Source organism: Pogoniulus pusillus, chromosome 12 (genome assembly GCF_015220805.1).
Source record: "Pogoniulus pusillus isolate bPogPus1 chromosome 12, bPogPus1.pri, whole genome shotgun sequence".
Classification (NCBI taxonomy): Eukaryota; Metazoa; Chordata; class Aves; order Piciformes; family Lybiidae; genus Pogoniulus; species Pogoniulus pusillus.
The window spans coordinates 13889242-13913797 of NC_087275.1; the positions used below are offsets into that span (position 1 = coordinate 13889242).

General features: G+C 41.8%; 1 protein-coding gene across 1 annotated transcript in view; it reads right to left on the minus strand.

Moving 5' to 3' along the window:
• Positions 1-357: 357 nt before the first annotated feature.
• CYYR1 (cysteine and tyrosine rich 1) overlaps positions 358-24556 on the minus strand; it is a 59997-nt gene continuing 35798 nt past the window's right edge. Inside the window, exons 3-4 of the mRNA XM_064152371.1 lie at positions 4018-4175; positions 358-784 (exon numbers count right to left, since the gene is read on the minus strand). Of these exons, the coding sequence (XP_064008441.1) occupies positions 651-784; positions 4018-4175 (292 nt within the window). The 3' untranslated portion in view covers positions 358-650. The remainder of the gene's footprint in view (positions 785-4017; positions 4176-24556) is intronic.

The following is a 24556-nucleotide window of genomic DNA, read 5'->3' on the forward strand; positions in this document are numbered from 1 at the left end:
TTTAGGCCACAAAATACTCTTAAACTGTTTAAAAACAGGCACTTAGAACAACCTGAACTTGGACAAAAACATCCATCTTTTTTTTTGGCTACTGAATAACTCCAACAGCTTATCAGACCGGTATGTACAGCTGACTGTTGGGTATCATCAGCCTGAAGTATAAACTGAAAATAGCTTCGGTCTTCCTTGTTCTTCCTTATTCTCCTCGTTTCAAGGAAAGGTGTAACACATACTTGAAGACAGCAGCTGGAGTTTTATCCCCAGAGTCCAGCCCAAGCAGCTTGAAACAAGCTTGTTGCACCATGTGCAGCACTTGCACGTTCTTACATGGGAAGATTCCGACTCACACGTGCTGTAACTAGCCACGGCTGAAGCCCAGCGCTGATGCTAAGCACTACCCATCAGGCACTAACTTCCAGGAGCTGTTTCTTTGGTCATGTTTTGTTTGATTGTGAAACATGACGGTCTGGAGTGGACACTGTTCTTCTTTGTCCTGAGCCATGTCAACCCTTCCAGGTTATTTCAACACTTGGCCATATGTGTTGATGTGACCCCATCAAGGGATGCTCTTTGTCCCTGAGACAATAATATCTGTCCCAATGGCGTTGGCTGTTTGAACAGGCAGTCAATATCCATGTGAAGCCATGTAGTTATTTCCCTGAATATCCAGGGTATGGAGGGGGTGGGGGATACTGTATGGAAGTCTGTGGGGTAGGAGTATAAGGTGGAGGTAGGTCAGCTGGGTACTCCATTTCGTATTCATAACTGTATGGTGGTGGGGCCACTGAAAGGTGAGAAAAGAGAAGACACAGTTAAACACCTTTTTTTCAGATGCAGGTCCCCAAGTGTTTTCTAGTTGACATTCAGACTTCCACACAATAGATGTAAAGTTTCCTGTCAATGTGCTTGTTTTTGAGTCATCACACAATCACTTTGTGTCAATGCAAGTCCTTGCTTATTGCCCTTTCCTTCACTGTTTAGCTGTGTGCCCACCAACTTCTTGTGCTGGTAACAGTGTTTCAGTGGCCATATGGCAGATAGATACCAGGGTGATGTGGCAGAGTAATACCTTTCCAGGAGAGGCAGACTGGGTTTTCATTTGATCAATTCCATTCCAACTCTTTCAGCAGCAACACAGATTTATGTCTACAGACCTCTCACACACCCTCTGGATCCCCAGGAGATGTGTGATATGCCATGTCATGCCAAACACAGCAGCATTACACCTCCCAGGCAAATACCAGACATCTTTATGGGCTGTTCCCAGGGGTTAGGCTGAGTAAGACCAACGCTTTGCCTTGTTCACCCCAGTGGAGATATCTAAGGAGAGGCCAGCATCTGTGAACGGGGTCAGGAAACAACAAAAATATTCACAAACAGCTGAAAATTCTTTTTGCAAGGACTTCTACTAACCTGAGAGAAAAAGGATTAATTCAGTGATCAAAAAGACAGGAAATGATGCAGAATGACAGCACAGTAAGAACTGAAGGCTCTGTAACAAGACCCCATTTGAGTAGTCTCTACAGATTTCAAAGTCCAGAGTCTGCTCATGCCTCTGTTTATGTCACCATGGATGCTTTCCTATCCCCTCTCTAGATGTCTCAAGCAAACTGACAGTGCTTGAATAGAGACGAAACAGAAACCTAGAATATTTGTGATAGGTGGAAGAAATTCAAATCCCGTTGTGTTATGCAAAGCACTCCCTGCTTTCTGAGACCTCAGCTGCTGTTGTCGCTGAGGCAAAAGGAAAAGCATTCCCTTGCTTGCTGTTCCTGTCCAAAACAGGTATGGGCAGCAGGGAGTGCTGGTCACAAACCCTGCTGACAAAGCAAGGTCAGTCATTATTCCAGAACTGTTCATGACAGTGGGAAACACAGAAATAATTTTAGACCTTCCCCATCCTCCAAAAACTGCTGCTGCTGAGAGGAAGAACTGTTCAAACTAACGTTTGCACCAGAGCATGCAGAGTCAAACTGCCTGGAGGTGGAGAAATAGGGGTGAGTCACTGCAGGAGCAGAGTTTGGGAGAGAAAATCTACAACCCCAGAATCTTCATTTTGCTCTTTTTTTTTACAGCTTGCGGTGATTATTAGATTCTGAAGTTGCTCTTCAGCAGTCCATGGTTGAGAATACTGCAGGTTTCTTTCATTACTCATCTATCTATGCAAAAACAATGTTGCAAAAATAGGATGATTATAGATGGTTTTAGTTTAATTGGAAAGTAAGAGCATGAGGGAGAAAACAGACACTGAGAGAAGTAAATGTGACAAAGAAATACACAATAAATACTGTATCACTTGCCTATAAGTATACACAAAACACCTGGGGTTTGCAGGAACCTTAGTAACAGGAGGCAACATAAAGGCAGAGGATGTCCCCCTTAAGAGTGGGAAGAGGGGAATTCATCCATGAGACACCACTGCTTTTTATTACAGTGAGGTCTTAAGTTATCCCAATGCAATTGCTCCTGGATTTGTAATTAACAATGTCAGTGAAACAAAGACACAGCTGCATGGCATAACCACCATTAGGCTGTTTTCAGGAGCAGCTTTGCTCTTCAACACTGAGGTCACTTACATGTAATGGGAAGCCCAGACAAATGAGCCTTGCAGATGCCAGGCCCTGTGCAGATACACCTTTGGTACTTCTGTACCCCAATCCTAGGCCGGCATGAGTTGACTACTGTAGTGCAGACAGTCTGCACAAACCTAACCTAACTCAGTACAGGCACAACTGTACTGGAACAGACCCATGAGGGGGCCCTACTATCCCCCGGGGTGGCCCAGAGCCTGTGACAGATTATTAGCTGCGTGTCAGATCTGACACCAACCAGCAGCAGAACAAGGGGACACAGTCACAAGTTGTACCAGGGCAGGTACAGGATGGATGTTAGGAGGAAGTTCTTCACAGAGGGAGTGATTTGCCATTGGAATGGGCTGCCCAGGGAGGTGGTGGAGTCACTGTCACTGGAGGTGTTCAAGAAAAGCCTGGATGAGGCACTTAGTTCCATGGTCTAGTTGACTGGATAGGGCTGGGTGCTAGGTTGGACTGGCTGATCTTGGAGGTCTCTTCCAACCTGGTTGATTCTATGATTCTATGACTCTACAATTCTATGACAGGCTCTGCGCCTCCTCTGGTGCTGGCCTGCACCTAAAAAACCATTACAACCACCATAACAATCTTAAACTAAAGACAAGCATGTCTGACACTCAGCTAACTTTGATCAAGACATAACAGGCATCTCTGCACTGTGCTCCCAGTTCCTATCTGTTCAGGCATGGTGCCAGGTGGATGCAGAGCTAGCTCAGACTCAGCACTGCATGCCAGCCAGCAGTGCCTCCTGGGATGCAGAGCAGAAAACAGCCTGCAAAGACGTCCCTATGCCTTTGTAGAAGTTTTCTGGGATCGTGCAGCACTCAGCAGGGCTTGTGAGCTCTGGCTGAGTACCAGCCAGCCCAGGCTGCATTAGACTCCACATGGCACCACTTGAAGTCTTTGCACTATGATCCACAGACCTTATTGTTCAGTTTTCCCCCTCTGTAGTATGCTGGGCCCCCATTATATGAGAGAATGAACCTGAGACAACTGTACGTGAAAAAGAGCAAATACAGGAACCAGAACACAAAAGAGAAACAACTGATCCATTGCCAGAGAGCCTCTGGCAGAGGGAAAAGGTCTATCTATAACAATGCAGCACTGCTCTGAGTGAGGTGTCAATGTGCTGCTATGGGCACCACAAGCCATACAGCTGTGTGAATATGGCACCTGTCCAGATCTCATTACCCCTCTGAGTAGCTGAATACATTAGCCCAGGCAGAGTGCTGCTCTGATGAACACTGTGCATGCTGAGCTGTGTTGAGTTTCTCGGCAGGGCATCATGCTGTTTCCCCCTCTCAGACTGAGAATGGCCTCCTGCTGTATTCACATCCCTTGTTTCCTGTGGAGCCATAATTACCCAAAGATACACTCCTACTATGGTCATATGCACTCTTGCAGGAGTGTCATTTCACTTCCTTACCTGGGTATGTGCTGATGGTGTTAATGTGTGTAGTTCTGATGACCCCTACTCGAGTCCCACGGTTGCTCTTCATGCACATGCAGATACAGATGGCAAGCCCAGCAATCACTCCCATTATAAATACTATACCAAAAACAATTCCAGCTATCGCCGTGCCTCTGCAAAGGAAATGGGAACATGCAGTCAGCCCCAGCCAATAAATGTTTAGAAACAAAATTCTCCTCTCAGGAGGGACCTCTGTTCTAGAAAGAGTACCTCTTTGTTACTGAAAACGCTGCAAACTTTGGTCCATCAGGGTGTGTGAATTGAAGAAATGAAAGATCTCCAAGATCAAAATGAGAAACTCTTTCAAAGTTACCTTTGCAGACATACCAGACCACTCTGCTGATTTAATGTATATTAAATCTCCCCATTCCAGAGCCACTTGAGCCTACCAAGAATATTTTCTTCCCTTCCCCCTCATCACATAAGATTTTTTTCTTTTTCCTTTTTCTTTTGTTCCTAAAGGCATCAGTGTGATTCTCTGTTGAAAATAAAGAGTAACTTATCCCCAGTAATATATTCCAGAAGCATCCCAAAGCACCTTCATGCTGCGCTTCCACAGAAACAGTTTTTGTAATTGTTTTATCTTAGGTCAAGAAGTCCTTCTGCTGTGCTTCTGAGCCCACAGATTAAGGAGAACTTCCTCTTCTTGTGGCTAAGCAGCAAGAAGCAATGAGAATGCCCACTCTTTCAGACATCTGCAGCCGCAGCCAACACAAGCATTTGAGGCTTAAAAGATTTCTTTTAAGACAGTCCAGAGGAAAGAATTTAGCTCAGCCCCTGAAGTAATGAATCAGACTTTCCTTGAAATTATATAGAGAAAGGAAAGGAAGCCTCATTACACTGACACATGGGAGAAAAACCTCTCCAAGAAGCACTGCAGAACTCCCAACAATACTGAGGGCAAAATCAGCCTTTCTGATGAGCTCTAGTTCACTCAGGCTTGTTGTCAGGCACAGGCAGTGAAACAGATGTTATAAGAAAGATGGTATTTATAGACTACCCTCTTGTGAAAAAAAAATGACCAAGAGTGGCCAGAAATATTCTTACTCTGTGTATCTCTCCATCCTCCAGTAAAGATTTGAAGTAGCAACCTTGCTGGTAACGTTTCTACTGGACATTTTAATCAATCCCAATTGATAGTCTGTCAACATGAATCAGCTCCACTAGGAATTACTGCAACATAAAGAGTAAAGCAGGCACTGCAATACTACAACAAGTATTTAAAGGACTCTAAGCCATAGTTCAGCTTCCCCATACAAGCATGGGAACACATGGCAGGCCTGATTTTCAAAATGCTGATGGCCTTTTGGCTTCCAAAAAGTCATCAAGAGTCAGGATGGACTGAATATTTGAAAAATTAGACCTTCTATTTAGGAACCCAAATACGAATTTAAGCACTTTATTTTAGCCCACAGCTATTCAGGAACTTGACCAACATTTGCAGTACAACTACTGAACTGTGTAGCTTAAGTAAACACAGACAATTTGCTGTCTTACTAAAATATACTGCCAGGGAGCTAAATTGCTCTCAGCTGTTATGTAGCAATGAACAGAGAGTGTGCAGGAAGAGTAAACATGTTAATATTTTTCAGACTATAAAGAAGCCTAATTTACAAAATCCTAACTCATGGCAGAAAACACCTGGCCATAAAGCCAGTAGCTCAAAATAACAATGGGATCAAGTGCTTTGTTATTACCCACCATGAGTAACTAAGAAGCACCCCTCCATTCCCTGACACGTTTGCATCTAACAAAAAGAAGGTCTGATGCTCTTGAAAGATGTGATCCAGAGACCTCCAGTTTTTTCATCCTGGTCTCTCTGGGAACACTGCCACTACCCTGAAAAAACTGCCATATGAGAAAACAGTTTCAAGACACAATTTGACACAATACTCTCTTCATTCCAGAAAGCTTTCTTACAATATCACAATTAAAAACTCAGGCATAGTTCATGGTGCCTTTATTTTAACAACAGTGAATCACTGCTGCTTTTGATGCATCCACTTAGTGGATGAATGGCTGTGCCCTTCGCTTGGAGCACTGCATCACAGAGTCGCAGGAAACTCTGATATGCAGAATTAAATAATCTCTCTCTCAAGTGAAAGAAGCAGAACCACCCACTAGCCTTGGGTTCTGCACTGTGTTTCTGCTTTTTACAGGGTCCAATGCTACATCCTAGAAACTCTCTGCTCCTGCATCCTAGGTATGCTAGGTATCCTAGGCTGCATCCTGTTCTGGGCTCCTGCATCCTAGGTACGCTCTGTCTAGCTGATCTGCTCAAATCCCAGAAGCCACAACTGTGTTTTGTACTTTTAACCAGCTGATCCCTGAGGAAAATCAATCTTAAAGGCTGACAGAAGTGGGTAACAAACAGCATGTCACCTCCCCAATATTAAGTTAGAAATTCTATATTAATGAAGTTTATTTTTAAACACAGTTAAAATAGTGTTTGTCTCAACTGTCTCCAAAGGCAAAGGTGCCCCATCCAATCCAGAATGGTCAGCCAGATGCTATTCACTCATCTACCCTGAGCAATGGAGTGCAGTATTCATATGCCAGTGCCTACGAGAGACCCTAGCCTCACACCCAAAGCCCATTCTCCCCTTCTGCACGAACAGCAATATTGCTCCACTAATTGAAATGACAATTCCATGAGACCTTACCTAAGTATTCATGAAGAAAAAGATGACAAAAGGACTAATATCATCTTCATCAAGATTTTCTACCTTCCGTGACATATTAAGCAGGTTCTTATACACCTGTCAGCTTGCTTTGGGTGAGAGAGCTGAGATGCAAGGATTCACTTGTAATCCTATAGCTTTTTCTAGTAACCCTTTGGTGGTGTTGTCTGACAGGCAGTGTCTTGCCTTTGCAAAAAAGAAAAAGGACTTCAGAGATACACTCTCACAGATATGGACAACAGAACACATGCAACACTATACCACTTTCTGATAGTGAGTCAAAGTGTAAACCCAACTTGATTTTAGAGACCTGCAGTCCCACTGCACTCAGCCTCTAAGCATCCCTTCCTCAACACCAAATCTTAACAGGATGATGTTAGTGCAGTAGCTGTTGTGAGCACACTGCACAAAAACAAAAGCTTGCTCTTTTTGTGGGAAGACTCTGGTATGACTGGAATGTATGAAGAAAAATAAGCATGTGCTTTTTATAAAATGGCTAAATTTCTCTCCATGCAATTAGGGAATACTTGAAAATACATATCCTGTAGTAAATGTCCCTTGTATTAAAAAAAAAAAAATCCAAGCAAACAACCTTACTTTGTCTCTTTTTCTCTCACTGATTAATTTTAGAGTTCTGTATGGAGACATAAGGGATACAGCAAGTTTTCATGCTACCGTCACTGCAGAACTGTTCACGAGTAAGTGCCTATGAGAAAATGGTCACTGTAAAGCAAAAGAAGACCTAGAAACTACACATTAGAGTGACACAGCAACTAAGAAGTTTGAAACAAAGGGAAAGTACTGAAGTGGGACAATATGAAGAAAAATATGATGTTAAATCCTTTACAGATGTAATGATGACGAAGAGAAGAAGAATGCCATGGAAAAGCTGCACAGAAACTACAGAAAGGGGGAAAGGTAATTTTAAAGCTGTGGGAATGTCAAGTGACATTGTTGGCTTAAAAAATAGGTATTTGAAGAAATAGCTTCCCACCTGGTTTTAGCAATATCCTGCTTGAAAGAACATAAATCTCATTCACAGTGAAACACTTCTGGCTGAGCACAACCCTGTGCAGAGAATCAGGCCTTTCTCTGAGTGGCACCTGGAGCTAGGCAGGACTCTCAATGCTCTTGCAGCTGGTGCGACTAAGGTGTCTGCGGTCAGAGAACTACTCTCTCACAGTATTTCACAGTATTTCACAGTATCACCAAGGTTGGAAGAGACCTCACAGATCATCAAGTCCAACCCTTTACCACAGTGCCCAAGGCTAGACCATGGCACCAAGTGCCACATCCAACCTTGCCTTGAACTGCCCCAGGGACGACGACTCCACCACCTCCCCAGGCAGCCCATTCCAGTGCCCAATGACTCTCTCAGTGAAGAACTTTCTCCTCACCTCGAGCCGAAATTTCCCCTGGCACAGCCTGAGGCTGTGTCCTCTCGTTCTGGTGCTGGCCACCTGAGAGAAGAGAGCAACCTCCTCCTGGCCACAACCACCCTTCAGGTAGTTGTAGACAGCAATAAGGGCACTGGTAACTTGTATGTTTTACATGAGTGGCACAGCTGTCACCAGAGGTTGCTCCTGCATGCAATGGCTAGGGTTGCACTCATGCCTCCACATCTGCATCTCAGTGTGCCATGGTAGCCTCAGCTGCTGGCAACATTCTCCTTTCAGGATGCCATGAAGGCAGTTTGTATTTACATGTCCTTTTACATCTCCACCTGGCAGCACTCCTTGCTCCCTGGGTGCCCTAAAGGGAAGTGGGTGCTGGTGGCACTTTGCTGGTTGTCCTCATGCTCCTAACTCTTCAAACTTGGGTTGTGTGACCTTGGTACCCCTACCATTTTTTGCATCTGTTGTCCTTCAGAAGCAGATTTTTTTTAAAGTTCCTGTTTTCCTCTAGCCCTCGCTCTCTCTAGAACACCTTTAAAGGCTTTCTTAAACTGGCTACAAGGGGCAAGTAGCTAAAAAGAAACTCTGAGAAGAGTATAAGAAAAAGGAGAAAACTTTCTCTCCTGTCCTCATTCAATGATTCACAGCTCAGCAACTTACTGACCCAGAGAAGTTGGCTTTTCAGCTCTACTGCTCAGTGAAATTTCTTCTCTGCAAAACTGTGCAGCCTCATCTTGTGCTCATGTAAATTTTAGCATACACAGCCTCCTCATGTGCCAAAGAGCTCCCAGCTTAACTAAATATCTGAAGAAATATTCTGAACTGAATATCCACTTTATTTCACCTGAGCCTCCTACATGTGAACCCATCAACTGCAAGCTACTGCTTCTGCACTTGCTTGTGATTTTACAGACCTTCAGCATCAACTGGGTAGCAAACTCTTACCCATTGTGCAGGAGCTATGTCCTGCTTGTCTGTTCTGTGTACAGGGACCACTCCATACCTCTGGATCACCCTGCCCACCCTTCCTTACACTTTTTCTCATCCTGTTGTTAGTTCTGAGAGCTGCAACAGAAGCACGTTCTTCTATTTTCCTCTTAAATAACCCATGGTATTAGATCTGCTGCTTTTTGACTGCCAAACAGTTGGGAACTAAGGGTTTATGGCACTATTTACCATAACACCAAATCTCATTTCTGAGAGGTAATGTTAGCTCAGAGCCTATCAATTCCTACTGCAGTTTGGGTTGTTTCTTCCCCCGTGTGCATTATGTAGTGGTTTTGGGCCCTGGATTTCCTGCCATGGTGCCTGGACTCATGTCTTCCACTGGATGACACAGGCTGAAGCTAGCATGGGTGAACTTAAGCCCCTAGTTTTTCCAAAGCCCATCTCCCTCTCTAGTACTGTATTGATCTGAGAACTGTCACTGCAGAAGTGACAGAGCTGCTCACCAGAGATGCCTTTATACTGGTATAAAGGTCTTTTCATCCTCTAATAGCTCATGTTAGCAATTCTGCAGCAGTTTGAGTGCGTATGGCGAGAAGTTGTTAGAAGGATGTGAAGATAAGTATTTCCACTCTGCCTTTGCTATATTTCATTACCATATTAGTGCAAGAAAGACATGCCATTCCCAGTCTTCACTTTGTTCAGCTGCTCTCTTCCACCTCATCATCCTTCTCAATTTCTGGGACTTTATAGCTAACTCTGTATCTATGAGTTGCTGGCACTGTTATCTCTAGAATAATTTTAACAATAATGCATGTGATACATTCTGGAATATTACTGGTGATATTAATAGATACCCTTTATTTTTTCCCCTTTCAGGCATTCAAAAAGAAGCTGATAAGGGATTTTTAAAAACTCATTCTCTCAGGTTAAAAAAAAAAATATATATATATAAAATCATTGATCTTTGATCTTCTGATCCAGACATTGATGTTTTTGAAAAAGGACTCTTTGGATTCTTAATCAGACTTGATGTTAATTGGAGGGAAGAGGTGTTGGGCTATTTGGCAAACTCCAGTCTACATGGACCAACAACAGAAGTGCAGCAGTGCCATTTTCTCCTGCTTTCATTGGAGAAGACAGACTCATTCTGGGTGGTTTGTCCCACTTCATGACTGTTCCTTTATTTTCATAAGGACAAACCCATGTACTGAGTGATCCTTTAAGTGGCTGGCATTGTTTACCAAGGCATTTTGGCTTTATGGCTGGGGTACCTGGCCACCCTCACAGCAAAAGCTGATGGAGAAGCAAGTGAATCAGCTGGGGTGCCCTTCTCAATACAGAGTTTTACAGCCCTCGAATACAGACACCATAGTGGGGACTGAAAAGCCTTCCAATTCAGATATCAGTTCAACAGCTGCTGCCTCTTGATTTAAATTAAATCATTACTTTACAGAGTAGCAAATCAAATGGACCAGGCTTGCTTTGAGGCTCTACTTTGCAAGCTGTACTTAAGACAAAATTTCAACTAGTACTTCCTTTAAATACATGTTTTACTGCAGAGAGGAAGGAGATGATTGTCTGCTTCTGTAAACAAATCCCACCCACCTACTGAAACTGAGTACAGACTGTACTTGGCCAATATTTCTCTTCTTTTCCTCCTAGTCAGTTCTATTTAAGGTGCATTGTTAATAGTTAATTCTTTCCAGATAGTTTCCTTTGTGCTATTCCCTGTCTACCTTGTTACATTTGCAAGATTATTAACTCAAGCATCAAAATGTTCTGATTAGGAACTCTACAATGAAAACACTGAGGGTAATCATCCCAATTCTGGTCTCCTTTCTCCTAGCTACTTGTGGCCAAGTCATTACTTTGTGACTGGTCCATGTTGTTAAGCTACATGATCTTACAGAGGATACTGTGTTCTGTCTTTTAGCATTGCCGGTGCCTGGGCAACAGAGCACCTTCTACAGATTGTTAAAAGGCTGCTGAGCCACTAAAGCACAACTATGGCACACTTGCAAAGCCAGAGAGAAAAATCATACAAACTGCAAACCAAAAGGGTATGTAATTACACCTTGTTCTGGTTTGGGCTATCATCAGACATGCTTTTCAGGCAATTTGCCTTTTGAGAAACACATAGATATTTTAAGCTTACTTTCCTTTATGCCAAACCACATGCTGGAGGTGCTGCTTGGCCCACAGGGCTGCAAAGTGCTTTAAATAAGCTACTCTTGAAAGGCCAACTTAGCTGCCGCTGGAAAAGGAGAGTAGAGAAAACAAGCTCTTACTCTATCAGGTTCCCAAACTGCTTCTCATGCCAGTGCACAATTGGCCTGAGATCCTCCTGCTGCCCTAGACAGTGGGGATAGGAATGATGGCATCAATTCCACCTTGCTTAAGACCCAATGAAGGGCTGTCTCAGAACTGATTTACAGACAAAGAGAATGGTGTATGAAATCTATCTGGGAGGTGTATGCCACAGTATAGCAAGCACAATACTTGCTGCACAGTGGTGTTATTAACTGTTCATGGCTAAGGAATACACTCTGATCAGTTCCAGCCTGTCCACCATTTTCATCAGACTAATACGATGCTGGTTTGAAACACTCAACCTATCTGTCTGGCAGTTCAAAAGTTTCATAACATTGCCAGCATGTGGAAAAATAGTGGGGAAGCAAGCTCTTTTTTTTGACCTTTAAAGTATTCTGCTTAAGATACTGCAAGGTTTCCAGTTACCACTTTTCACCCTCATGCTCTCCTGCTGCTTCTCTGTCCTTGTTTTGAAGCAGCTCCTCTCACCCCACCTTTCCCTCTCAGACATCCTGTGTTGTTCCCTTTAGTCATGACCTTCCCTTGCTCTGTGCTTCATATGCTTCCCTGGAAAGGAAACAGAAGCTGTAATGCAATTTCCAGTTTCCAAAACGCTATTCATTGTGCTCAGAAATCCAAGACCAAACTTCACATCGAGTTAAGTAGAAAATTATGGCACAATTGTACCTAATGTACCCTTTGGTTAATTTCAGGATATTTTATTCTTTTTTATGCCTGCAGTTTGCATTGCTGGCTGAGCCTGCCATTTGAAACACTTCCTGAATCAACAGCAATAGCAGAGACTGAAATTGCTGCCCAACTTCCAGCAATTTGAGCATCAAAGCAGAAAAGGTCATGACAATGTGGTAGGCTTCCAAGAAGACCACAAAGTTAGTAACCCCCACTAATGCCTCACTTTTGGCAGTTGGGTTACTGGATAGATGAACACTTAGAGGAATCCCAGGAATATTCCCATTCTGGTAATTCTTAACATAGTCTTTCTGACAGAGTTTGTATTTATACCAGCTTCTGCAAATGCTTGACTTGGTGCTATCCATGACCTCAACACAGGAGAATCCCTTAGGATTCCCTACAAGGAAACTCTTGCTGTAGGAGCCTGACTTACTATTGTGATTTTTGGACAACTTGCCTGTAAGATCCTGCAATCTGTGAGCTATGGACAGTCGAAATTGCCCAGCTTTGCACCTGCAACAAACCCCCAAGCCATGCACGTGTGATGTGATTCTGACATAGAGTCATAGAATTGTTTTGACTGGAAAAGACCTTTAATATCACTGAGTCCAACCATCAACCTAATACCACCATGGCCATTAAAATATGTCCCAAAGTGACATGTCCACATGGTTTTTTAACATCTCCAAGGACAGGGACTCCACCCTCTCCCTGCACAATCTATTCCAATACCTGTCCATTCTTTCAGTAAAAAAAAAAAATCCTAATATCCAATCTAAGCCTCCCCTGCACAATTTCAGGTTCTATCACTTGATACTAGGGAGAAAAGACTGACCCCTACCTGTGCTAGGTTGAGGCTAATTGGAATATTTTAATGAGAGAAATTAGCTCATTGGCTGTGAAAAGAAAATAATAGTGATGTCTGTATCATTCATTTGTTCTGCTGAGAGATATAAAAACAAGAAACAGAAACAAAGTCAGTCAATCTCTGTCTGGCTGTCATTTGCTTCACTAATTCCTCTGCCTGGATGCATATAATCCCAACTAATCATTTTCCTTCTAACTTCTTATCTGACTTCCCACGTCTCATTGCTTGCATGTAAGAGATTCTGAAATAAGGGAGGAGGGGTGGAAAGAAAGAGGGGAGTTGGTTTGAAAGTCCTCCTGGGCAGTTCTGCTGTTCAAGAGGGGTCTTGTAATACTGTATTAAACTGTATATAATTGTATATAGTGGTAAATATCTGTATATATTGTGTATATATGCTTGTAAATTGTGCCACACTGTAAATATAGCTTCGTTCCTTAACTTCTAGATGGCTGAGTTAGTCTGGTGAATTCGGGGTGGGGCACCCCAATGTTCTTCTTGCAGTGAGTGGCCCACAAGAACACAGTACTTGAGATGCAGCCTCACCAGTGCCAAGTACAGGGGCACGATCACTTTCTTACTCCTAACATTAAGTCAGGATGAAGGTCTGTATGAGGACTGCCAAGAAACATCCTGCATAGGTCTAACTGGCTTTTGGTTACTGGAACGTGGCAATCACACCTTTTCATTGCAGCTTCTGAAAAATAACTACACAAAAAGAACAACAGAAATATTAGTGGCACTCTCCTCTGTGTTTCATTTGGGTGCCAAGGTGAAAGAGGACAGGCATCAGGATGACTTTCCACAGCTGTTACGAGCTGGGACCTGATTCCCAGGCAAGGCATCCTCCAGGCATTACATACAAGTGCTCACACTGGCACAGTGGCACAGCAGCGACAAGGGCTGAGTGGCTCAGGAGAGCAGCACTGGAAAAGACTTTCCCTGTCCCTTCCTGGTGGCAGCACAAACATATCAACTCAAGTGATCATGTATCTCTAACTGAAACACTCTCTGACTGAGTGAACAGAGGTAAAACTCCATTATTTCCCTGCCAGTCAAATCCTTCCCATGACAGGACTGACTTTGAGAAGCCAAATGCCACTGAATATCATTCTAAAGCAATGATAGTATTTGGTTTGCTAATGAGAAATTTGTTTGTATTATGTAAACGTGGCTCTTTTAGGCTTCGACCTCAGAACTTCTGGGCTTCCCTCAGGGCCTCCCAAAAACAGCTAGGCATTCAGCCTCCAAATACTTCAAGGGAGGAGAAAGCCCAAACTTGGTATCTTGCATTCAAGTCATGCTTTGCATAAAATTGCATGTTGCTGACTCAAGATTTCCTTCCCAATTATGGAAAAGATGAGGCCATCAGAAATATTTTTTGTTATTGGTGGTCAGCTTTGAAGACAGAAGTAACCTAGATGTCAATTTAGTAGTATATGTAAACTGCAAAATAAGACATTTTACTATAGAAATATTTCTGCCTAGATGCAGTGTAGCTCCTAAATAAATACTTGTTGAGTCTATAATGAAGATCACTATCAGCTCCTGACAAAGACAGCAAAAGCCAAATATGAACTTTCAGAGGAGTGAAGACCAGACAGTGCAGAGGGAGAAGGCACTAAGCTAATGCCACAGACCAATCAGTGCTACAGGCCTGGGGCAGTGTGGCAGGAAAGCTGTCTGGCAGAAAGGGACCTGGGGGTTTTAACAGATAAGCAACTCAATTTGAGCAAGAAGTGTGCCCACGTGGCATGAAAAGCCAATGCCATCTTGGCTTGTATTAGAAATGCTGTGTCCAGCAGGAGCAGGGAGGTGATTGTCCCCCCGTATTGGACTCTGATGAGGCCATACCTTGAGTATTGTGTTCAGTTCTGAGCACCTCAATACAGGAGAGATGCCAAGGTCTTGGATCGAGTGCAGAGGAGGGACAAGAAGCTAGTGAAAGGCCTGGAAAATAAATCTTACGAAGAGTGACTGAGGGAGCTGAGGCTGTTTAGTTTGAAGAAGAGGAGGTGTGGGAATGCAGTGTAAGAGAGAATAATAGCAAGCTGGGTACAAGCATTTGCCTTTCATTCTCACACCTTCAGGATGCCTCCCACAGGAGAGGAAAGATACTGGGACATCTGGCTAAGAGGGAAACAAGGTGTGATGCATTTAAAACACTGGGCTGTACTTGCCTAGATTATGCTAATGTGTAGGTGTGTGCTCTATGTTCAAGACTATATAAAAAGAGTCAGAACCAACAATAAACATCTCCAGTGGGATTCATAATGAATCATGCAGAGTCTGTGTTGTCCCACTGGCATGTGGCGACCCCCAACATGATCCTGAAGGAGAACCTGCAGCTGGTGGATGACCACTGTTGGAGAGGGGCCCTGGCTAAGAGCCGGCGCAGTGGAACTGTGACTGAGCTGCAGTGTGCACACTGCGGGAATAAGATAGAGGTTGACCGTTGCAACAGGCACCCTAGAGAGGTGAGTGGGCAAGGGGTGAGATGGGGCAGAGAGTAACTGAAGAAGAAGGCACAATATTAAAGCTCCTAATTGTAATAGAATATGATAAGTGGTTAGTAATTATAATGGAATGTTATAATGGGAATAAGTTTGGAGTAATTATAGTAGGATAACTTGTTTGTAAGTTTCTAAGTTAGTAACTCTCTTTTAGGTTGACTGACTTAAAGGTTTCTTTTTCTATATGTCAGCATTTCCAAAGAGCTCTATATAATGTAACATCTTTATGTTTTTTTTTTCCCTCAGAATTGATTCAATGGTTTAACTCTAACATAATCTTTTTGTAATAGATTTCTAGCATTAGTATACTTAAGGTCAATCTGACTTTCAAAAAATAAATCATGGTCCCAAAAGGCATTTATAATTTTTTTTTTACATTTCAACTCAAACTTGAGTATTTTACTGCTTTTAGAATTCTGTCTGTTAGACAAACAAAAAAGGTGTAGGAATTTTTTTTGTCATTGAATAATCTTAAGTGGTTCCTGGAAGACCTGGAAGAAAAAGTCTGCATTAGAAGATTAAAACTACAGCATCATAAGCTGTTTTTATACCTTTTAAATAAGAATATCATAAATTACATGCACTGCCTGAGTAATAACTTTTTTAAAAGGCAGTACTAACTTAACTAGTACAGCATATTTTGAATATGAATCTGGTCTTTGAGTTACCCAGCATATGCATTTCCCCCTCATATCTTCTAATAAAAACAGTAAGACTCTGAGACTTTAATTTTAGAAATTCTGGAGTGAAAGAATAAGTTTTTCATCTTCTCTTTATGTGTCCTTTTTCTAATGTACTGTAATATTCAACTCTAACCTCTGTGAAAGCAATAAAAGAGCCTCTTCTGCCTTCTTTTCTTCATCAGATTTATAGTATCAATTCAAATTTTCTTTCTCCTTCTTTCCTCCCAGATGCTGTGTCGGAGTTTAAGAAGACCACAAAAACTCAGTCTAAGCCAGTGGACATTTTAGCTTGAAGTCATCATTTGCAAAAACCCTTAAGGAACTTGAAAGTATTTACAGAAGTCATTGCAGGATTCAAACCTTGTTAGGTAGCATAAACAAATGATGGTTTTAGTGGTTTGGAACACCCTCGTTAAACATGCATGAAGTGCCATTTACAAATGTAAGGGGAGTTAAGTGCTTGAGTGTATGAATCATTTCATGTTTCTGGAGAAAAGGGCTATGAGTCAGAAAACTAAAAAACCCTGAAAATTAAACTGTAGGTACAAAAGCCTGCTGTGGCTCTCACAGGGTCCATAAAATGATGAAAGTCACTTTATCTGAAGGCAGATGTGTAGAGGATACAGAAGTCACTGCATGATAAAATGATGTGCACATGCTACATTAAGTAACTTTGAGATCCATTTGACCTCCTCCACCTTAGGAGCTGTTCTGGGGCTGGACAAAAGCCACTTACTTACGACTCAGCAATAACTTCCCTTGCAAGTGCATGAAATCCTTGGTCATCTTTCTAAGCAGCCCAGATAAGGGACAGGAAAACCCTATGAAGCACCAAGGGAGACCAGACCAAGGACCCAGTATCTTCCTCCCCTTTACCAGGAGATGGGACAATGCTTATTTCTGTTGAGCTGTGGAGAAGAGACACCCCCTCACCTTGTTCCCATCCTCACAGTTTTGGTATCACTTCACTTTGCCTTTTACACTAATGAGATACAGCAAACAAAATGCTCTGACTTCTTTAGGCACAGAGCCCAATGCCTTTTCCACTCTCACGTGGGTAAGGTTAGAAGCATTTTTCCCGAGAGCCTCATTTGGAAACCTCAGGAATGAACTTGAACATATGCTTATGTTTAAATATCACACTGCTAATGAAGTCAACAGACTTCGTATGCTTTACTGAGTAAAAGTCTAAATCCATTGTCTGTCAGACAATTAAAATGTTATCCCTCCATTTTAGTTTTGCCTAAGGTAATAGCTCTGACATTCACTTGACTAAGTGAAAAGCAATGCTGTGCTCCCTCCTCTTGGAAACGTGAGGATGCCTGGCAGAAGGCTCTCTCATGCTGTGATTATCGCATTTGACAGTAGTTAAACACAACTGGGAACACCAATGCACAGCCAACCTTCAGGTGTCCTTTGCCATATTGCATGCTCTAGTAAGTTCATGGTCTTTGACAGGGCTGAGGGCTTGTCACAGCACTGTGAAACAAGAGTATCCAGAAGCCAGAAGGCATATCCATGTAAGTATCTCTGGTAGCAAAAATAGAGATGCAGTGACAATCTGAGATATTTTGAGAGCACAATCTGTAAACATAACATTTTGTGAGTATTCCTTGAGGCTTTAAGAACTGCTGTTATGCTATGACCATTTACACCATTTTGCAGCACAGTGAAGAGAGTAACCGAATGCTGTTACCTGGCTTACAAAATGTCCAGCACCACAATCATCTACAACCACCAAACCACGTATTAATACAGTTTGCATTACAATATATGCTCATGGGATCATTTTTTTTTCAAAGCCTCATAGTCTCTAACATAAGTGTAACTGCTGGAAAACGCTGACAAGTCAGTCAATAGCATTGTTAAGGAACATGGAAAAATGTTTCCCCAGGAAAAGAAACCAAATTCTATCACTTGGCATAAGCAAACTGTGTACCGCACTGATGAAATAACAATTACACTCCTGAATCAAGAAACGTGCTTTAGCCTACAGAGCTAACTAATACAACAGAGAGGAACACTGTCATGCATACAAAGACATGTACTTTGCCACTGTGCTAGTTTGAAGCAAGGTAGAATGTTTTGGTGAGAAAAACTAGATCACAGGCTGTGAAAGGAAAACAATGGTGATGTCTACTCCCCTCAGAGTCTTGCTGAAGAAGAAAGGAAAACATTAGATAACACTCTCGCCGTTTTGTCTCACTCTGCCCTGGGCTTCTGATTGAGCTGCATCTCCCTAACCTCACCTGTCACTGACCTTTGCTTCTTAACCTCTTGGCTGAACCTCTATTCTTCTTTAGGGCAGGGGGAAGGTGCAGGGGTGGTTGAGAGCCCCTCCTGGGGACTCAGGTTTCTGGGAGGGGAGTTGTGTTTTCTGTATTACCTTTTACCTTGTATATTTCTGTCTATAATTGTATATACTGTAAATATCTGCTTGTATATTGTGCTAGCTGTAAATAAATAGCTTCATTTACATTCCCAGAGCTGGCTGAGACTAGTCTGGGTGATTTCTAAAGTGGGGGGGGCGGGGGCAGGGAACATCCAAACCATCACAGCCACACAGCAGCTCCCCAAAACAACTCAGTCTGGCAAAAGCATCACTTGATAACGGATCAAATAAGCTGTTTCATAGTTTTCTATTAAAATGGCATATGCAGATATATTACTAGAATTAACATATTTGGTAGAAGAAAATATTTGGACCATCAGAAGAATATGGCTCTGGAACAAGTTTCTTCGTTAACACTGCAGGGGTCATCTGCTTGAGAGGAGTGAAATTTGAGCTTGGCACATTTATGAAAGCCATCATGTGATGCGATAGCAAAAGCCCAGTCGCAGTGACCCAGGAGTGCATTGTTAGCAAAAGTTCTGAATTAAGAGCTAGGCTGCAGTAGGTATAAAGAAAGACAAATGCACAAAGACATCAAAACTACTCATGTCTCTGAGTCAGCACTAAGTCACCAAAGCTCTGGGCTGAGATTGAGAGGGGGATCTAATTAGCAGCCTCCATTTCAAACTTAGCTAAATTTTCCATTCTTTTCTTTCTGAAGCAGCTGCATGCATCAACTATTCCCATATAAAACAGAAGAACACTCTCGTATTAAGCAAATATTCACTCCAGAAGAGATATTTTTTTCCCATCAGTGCAAATGGAAGTAAGATATTTCCCTTGGACAGCTCTCATGGCATGGGATGGCATTCTTGGTCACCTGTCTGATGGCACCAGAAGCATGTCACAGACCAGTCAATCTGGACTGAATTGCCAGCTCAATTAAACAAATTGTACTGTGCAGCAAATTTCTGGAGGTACAAACTAGAATTATGCTTCCCAACTCTGGGGAAGAGATGTGGTGAACAAAATAAGAACAGAGTGACATGAAGCAAAATGGCTGAAGGTACAACGAGGCAAAGAAAGTAAAAAATGAGAATCTAAAAACAACTACATTAGAACCAGAGACTAACAAAGGAAAGAATTAACTGGTCCTCTCTGAGGCACTGAGGATCTCTCCACGTGCCTTTCAAACTTCAAGGGCTACTTGCACTCAAGCAGGTTGAGTAGAATACAAAGGTCCTGAGTCAGCAAAACACTTCATCACTTGAACATATGCTGAAATGCCTTGTGGCACTGGGACTCTGGCACTTAAAGGGAATGAGGAAAGCAGGAACAAAAAAATAAGTGGCAGTATGTTGGACTTGGCAGCAGTAGCAGAATGCATTGCATCCAATACGTGATGTGCACTGAAACGGAAGAAGGCTGGGATCAGACTTAAGAATTAACAGGGTTTTACATACCAGCAGCCTAAATTATGTAATAGCTGAGAAGGTCTAAGCCTGAAGTTAAATGTTGCTAACGAGGTGCATTGATTTATCTAACACAGAGTTTTATGAGTAATGCTGCTCTGCCTTTGGGCTGTGCATCGCTTTTCTAACAACGCTTCTGATGCTTCTCACTCCTTACGTGAATAGTGAACATTTCAACCACACTGAAGGTTTGGAACAAGCACACTTGAAGAATAGAACAACGGCACACATACTATTGGATGGAACAAAATGAGGGTGATGGAAGTGTCCAAATTTAATTACCTGACACCAGAGCATCAACAAGTATGAGAAATGTACCAGAAAGCCGTAGTTGTATCACCTGGTATGTGAATGCTTCCACCACAGAATGCAATCCTGTCACAGGACTTCACTATGTTTTGCCCACATGATAAAGATAGATTCAGGCACAAATTGCAAAAGAGGCAATGGAGAATGAGAACAGCAGTTTAGCAAGGTGTCAGCTGCATTAATTGTCAAATTAGCCACTTCTGTATTTAAGGAAACTGGATCACTGCACAAAAGCAAAGAAACAAGCAACAGTAAAGAAGAAAACCCTAAGACTTAAAAAAAAAAGGGAGATGAAAGCAAAACATTACTGAATGCAATGAAGAAACCAGAGAAAACAGGTTAAAATACACAGGTATTCTATCATGTAGGTCTATTTTCAGGCTTTTGCAACAGACAGCTTACACTTTGAGTTGTTTTCTTGTAATTTCACTACTTCCTACTCAACTGTGTTTATCTGCCTGAACAAAGGACATGACTTAACAATCAGGTAAATGTATTTTTATCTGCCTGTCTTTAAAGCTACTCTCACGTTTTCAGCACTGAATGGAACGTAAAGTCAATACAAACCCCACAAAGCAAGAGAATACAATGACTGGTGAGTGTGTCTTTATGGTATAATTCTATGGACATATTTCTTGCCATAAAAATGCACTTTTACTTTCTTATGGTCTACCAGATTGGAAGTAATGAAGTCTGTGATTTTTTAGCTACTCAATTATAGTAATGTTTCTCTAGTTTTGCTTTGGAATTATTTAATGATTTTTTCCACCTTTTTTTTTTTTTTTTTTTAAATACCCTGCTTTATTATTGCAATTTTAATTACAATGAGACCTATGGCTTCTTTTTTTTTTTTTTTTTTTCTAATCAGAGAACTCATGTGGACAAAACAGCATAGATGATTGCATGTTTTATAAGGCCTTGATATCAAATATCAGGATATCACTTGACTTTCAGCCTTCATGTAGTCACCAAAGAACAGTTTCTAACAGGACTGCAATGACAAAATCACTATTATTTTTAAGAAGCAATTTCTTAAAAAAAAAAGTGAATATAAGAAAGTAAAATAAAAAGTAGTCTGTCTTTACAACATCTAAGATGTTTATTTTGGAACTACTGCTCAGTACATGCCCTACAGGACGTCATCACAATAAGATATAAATATCACAGCTGCCAAAGAAGTAACACGAAATATCCAAGAAATCATTTCAGTCCCATTGTGCTTTTGCTTTCCTTTATCAGCAACTTATCTTGAAAAGTGTTTCATCTGTTTAAAAATATTTTTATAAGCACTTCATTGCTGTAATGGATTTGGGGATTAACAGACCCTCCCACCACAAGGGAATCACATAATGCGCAGATAAACAACTGTTTAGAGCCCAAAGGTTGTGCTAGACCCATTACCAGATTACAGGTGGTCTGAAGACCCTGTTGTAAACACTGACTTCTGGGAAACAGAGAAACAGATAAATTAAATGATCCTCCCATTTCAAACCAGCAATTTGACAAAGTGCTTTCCCTGCATTTTTGTCCTTTCAGAAACAGAGTTCAGGAGATTTCAGAAAAAGAGGTTTTCTCTACTAATGAGAGGCTTAGCCAAAAGCTTGTGTGCTTTAAACCATGGTGCTTCTTTCTTCTGTTCTACTGTCAGAGGGAACTGTCACGCTTTAATTTTGCCTTTTCCTCATTTAGTAACTGCATAGAAAGCTGTTTCATTTAGCATATTTAGTTCCTTATAAAATTAAAATCTACAAACGCAAAATGTAAATGATGCTCAGTCATTGGCAGTTTAGACTACCAGCAAGCAGTTAGGTCTGCCTTGAAATGAGAGTTTAAATGCATATCCAATACATCAGCTATGATCAAACATTCAGCTTTTCCTAGTCTTACAGCTGTGCTGAATTTCAAAGATGCACACTGGAGTAGGTGTTTTTGTCTTTGATTGGTGTTCTGCATCACACTACTGGTCCTATCACTCAATCTTCAGCCTCAGGTGGATAAGCCTTCTCGGGGAGAGGGAAAGCGTATGGCAGGGAAAGACATCTCTTTCCCAGCTTCCTAAAGAGGTTTACCTCTTTTCAATTAATCAACACTATGCATATGAGACAATGTTCGCAATATGGAAAATAGCTTCTCCTTTCTCTTCAAAGGACAAAGAAGTTGCCTTAGATCCCCAGCTGGCTTTAAAGGATGTAGGTCTACAAAAGGTGACAAATATTAATGTGGATATTCCCCAGCCAAGGACTCAGCTCAGTGGGTTTTAAAACAATTTCTCCTCAGTAGCATTCAACTGACCCTTACTGTGTAAAACTATGGTCAAAGAGAGAAGAAATAGTTTTTCTGACTCCTAAGCACTGTACTGAGCAGATACCCACACTGCAGACCATTAAAGAATGCATGCTGCAGTGAGGGAAAAATGAGAAGGAAGGAGCAGAGGAGACAAGCTATTAGGGCCACACCACACCTTCCATTCCCCATCCACCCTGTGCCACTCAGCGTGGGAAGGCAGAGGATTTGGAGATGAAGGAATGAAGCTAAGCTTGGGATAAAGCCCAAGAGAAAGGAGGAGGGATGGGGAAGATGTTTTAGTTTTATCTTTGTCACCATCCAACCCTGTATTTAATTAGCAGTAAAGGAAATTAGCTTTCCCTAATTTAGTCTGTTTTGCCCATGATGGTAACTCATAAGTTATCCCTATCCTCATCTCAACCCACAAGGTTTGCCATCTTACTTTCTTTCCCTTTTATGTAGAGAAGTGGGGGACAGAGAACACCTGAGTAGACATCTGGCAGCCATCCAAGGTCAAACCACCACAAGCAGATGAATAATCTAGAGCACTAACTCTAATATTCTTTAATGACTCTGGCACCTAGAGGGAGATGTTCCAAAATACCCAAGTACCCAGCACCTATGCCAGGAGGAGTCAAATAGCTCAATAAAGGGAAGATCTTCGAAAATCCCAGGACAAGCCCTTAGCTGCTCACTCCACCTTCTCCCATCCACACTGGGGTTTCTGCTAATTACTTACTCAACTGCCAAAACTTACATTGTGATTTATTAAGACAACACAAAAGTGGAATGAGCTTAACTGCATTTTAAGACACAAGGCATGTTTTTCATTGAATGCCTGGGCCTTCTTTTGTGTTGTTTTGGTAATGTTAATGTGACCTCTGAATCATGGCAGCAAAAAGTTCTGCCTCTTCCAAAATTTTCTGCTTGGTGAGAGCAAATACAAAGCAATTCGCTACAGAGACATCAGAACTGGCAGAAGCCAGCAAAGAATACATTATAGTTGAAAAATGTAACACACAGGTGCTCAGAGGTGAAGCTCACCTATTCTGGTCTCAAGCTGACATAACATAAAATCAAACACAGCACAGCTTTTGTGAGCTGAGCAGAGGGAACAGGCCATTTGTTAAAATGTCATACTGAAAAAAGTGGAGATAAGTGACAATAGCTTAAATTGAAAGCAAAAGTAGCATGAGGGGCAAAAAAAATTCCATATTTAGCAGTTCAATAACATTTAAGAAGACTTGATAGTAGCTGGCTAACCATCACTTCCAGAAAAAAAACCCAAATCTCCTCAATTTAGTGTGTAGAAAGAAAAATACAACCCAAACACCACAAAACGGAACACATTGTCTCTTTAAGTCTAAACTCAGCCAGCTGCAAGCCTAAACTGCATATCATCCAAATTTATGAAGATAAAGCCAGATAAGACCTGTCAAGAAGACTGTGCCCACCCTACTAACCTTCCACAGGGACATCTTAGGAGACTTTTTTTTTGTATGTGAGCAGCATTCTGTAATGTGAAGCGGTAAAGAAATTAATCAGTGTTGGAAGGGCAAAGCTGGAAAATGCAGCCAAGAAAATCATAGCCTTGAAGCTGCAGTGGTAGCAAGAAGATTTGCTGCTGTCCTGGGGCACACGAGAAGTGGATGATATTTAGTCCTCTCCTACTGTTCTAGCTTCCAGTCCTGGAAACAGGACCTGAATAAGTTTGACTGAAGCAATCAAATAAAATGGAGGTGTCACAGTAAAAGCAATAGCACGGCTGGACAAACTAGAGGTCACAAGCTGGATTTTGCCTCCAGTGCCTGTCTTCCCTATGTGAAAAGACAAATGGATTTATACATTAACTCCAAGGTTGTGGTTTGCCATTATAAACAATAGAAATTACATTTTCTAAGTTGTGGAAGTTGATGCTGGTGACCCTAACCAGGTTTTACAAATCTTTAGGACAGCAAATTACCTTTACAGAAGTACTCATGTAAAGTAAGTAAAAATAACCCCATTT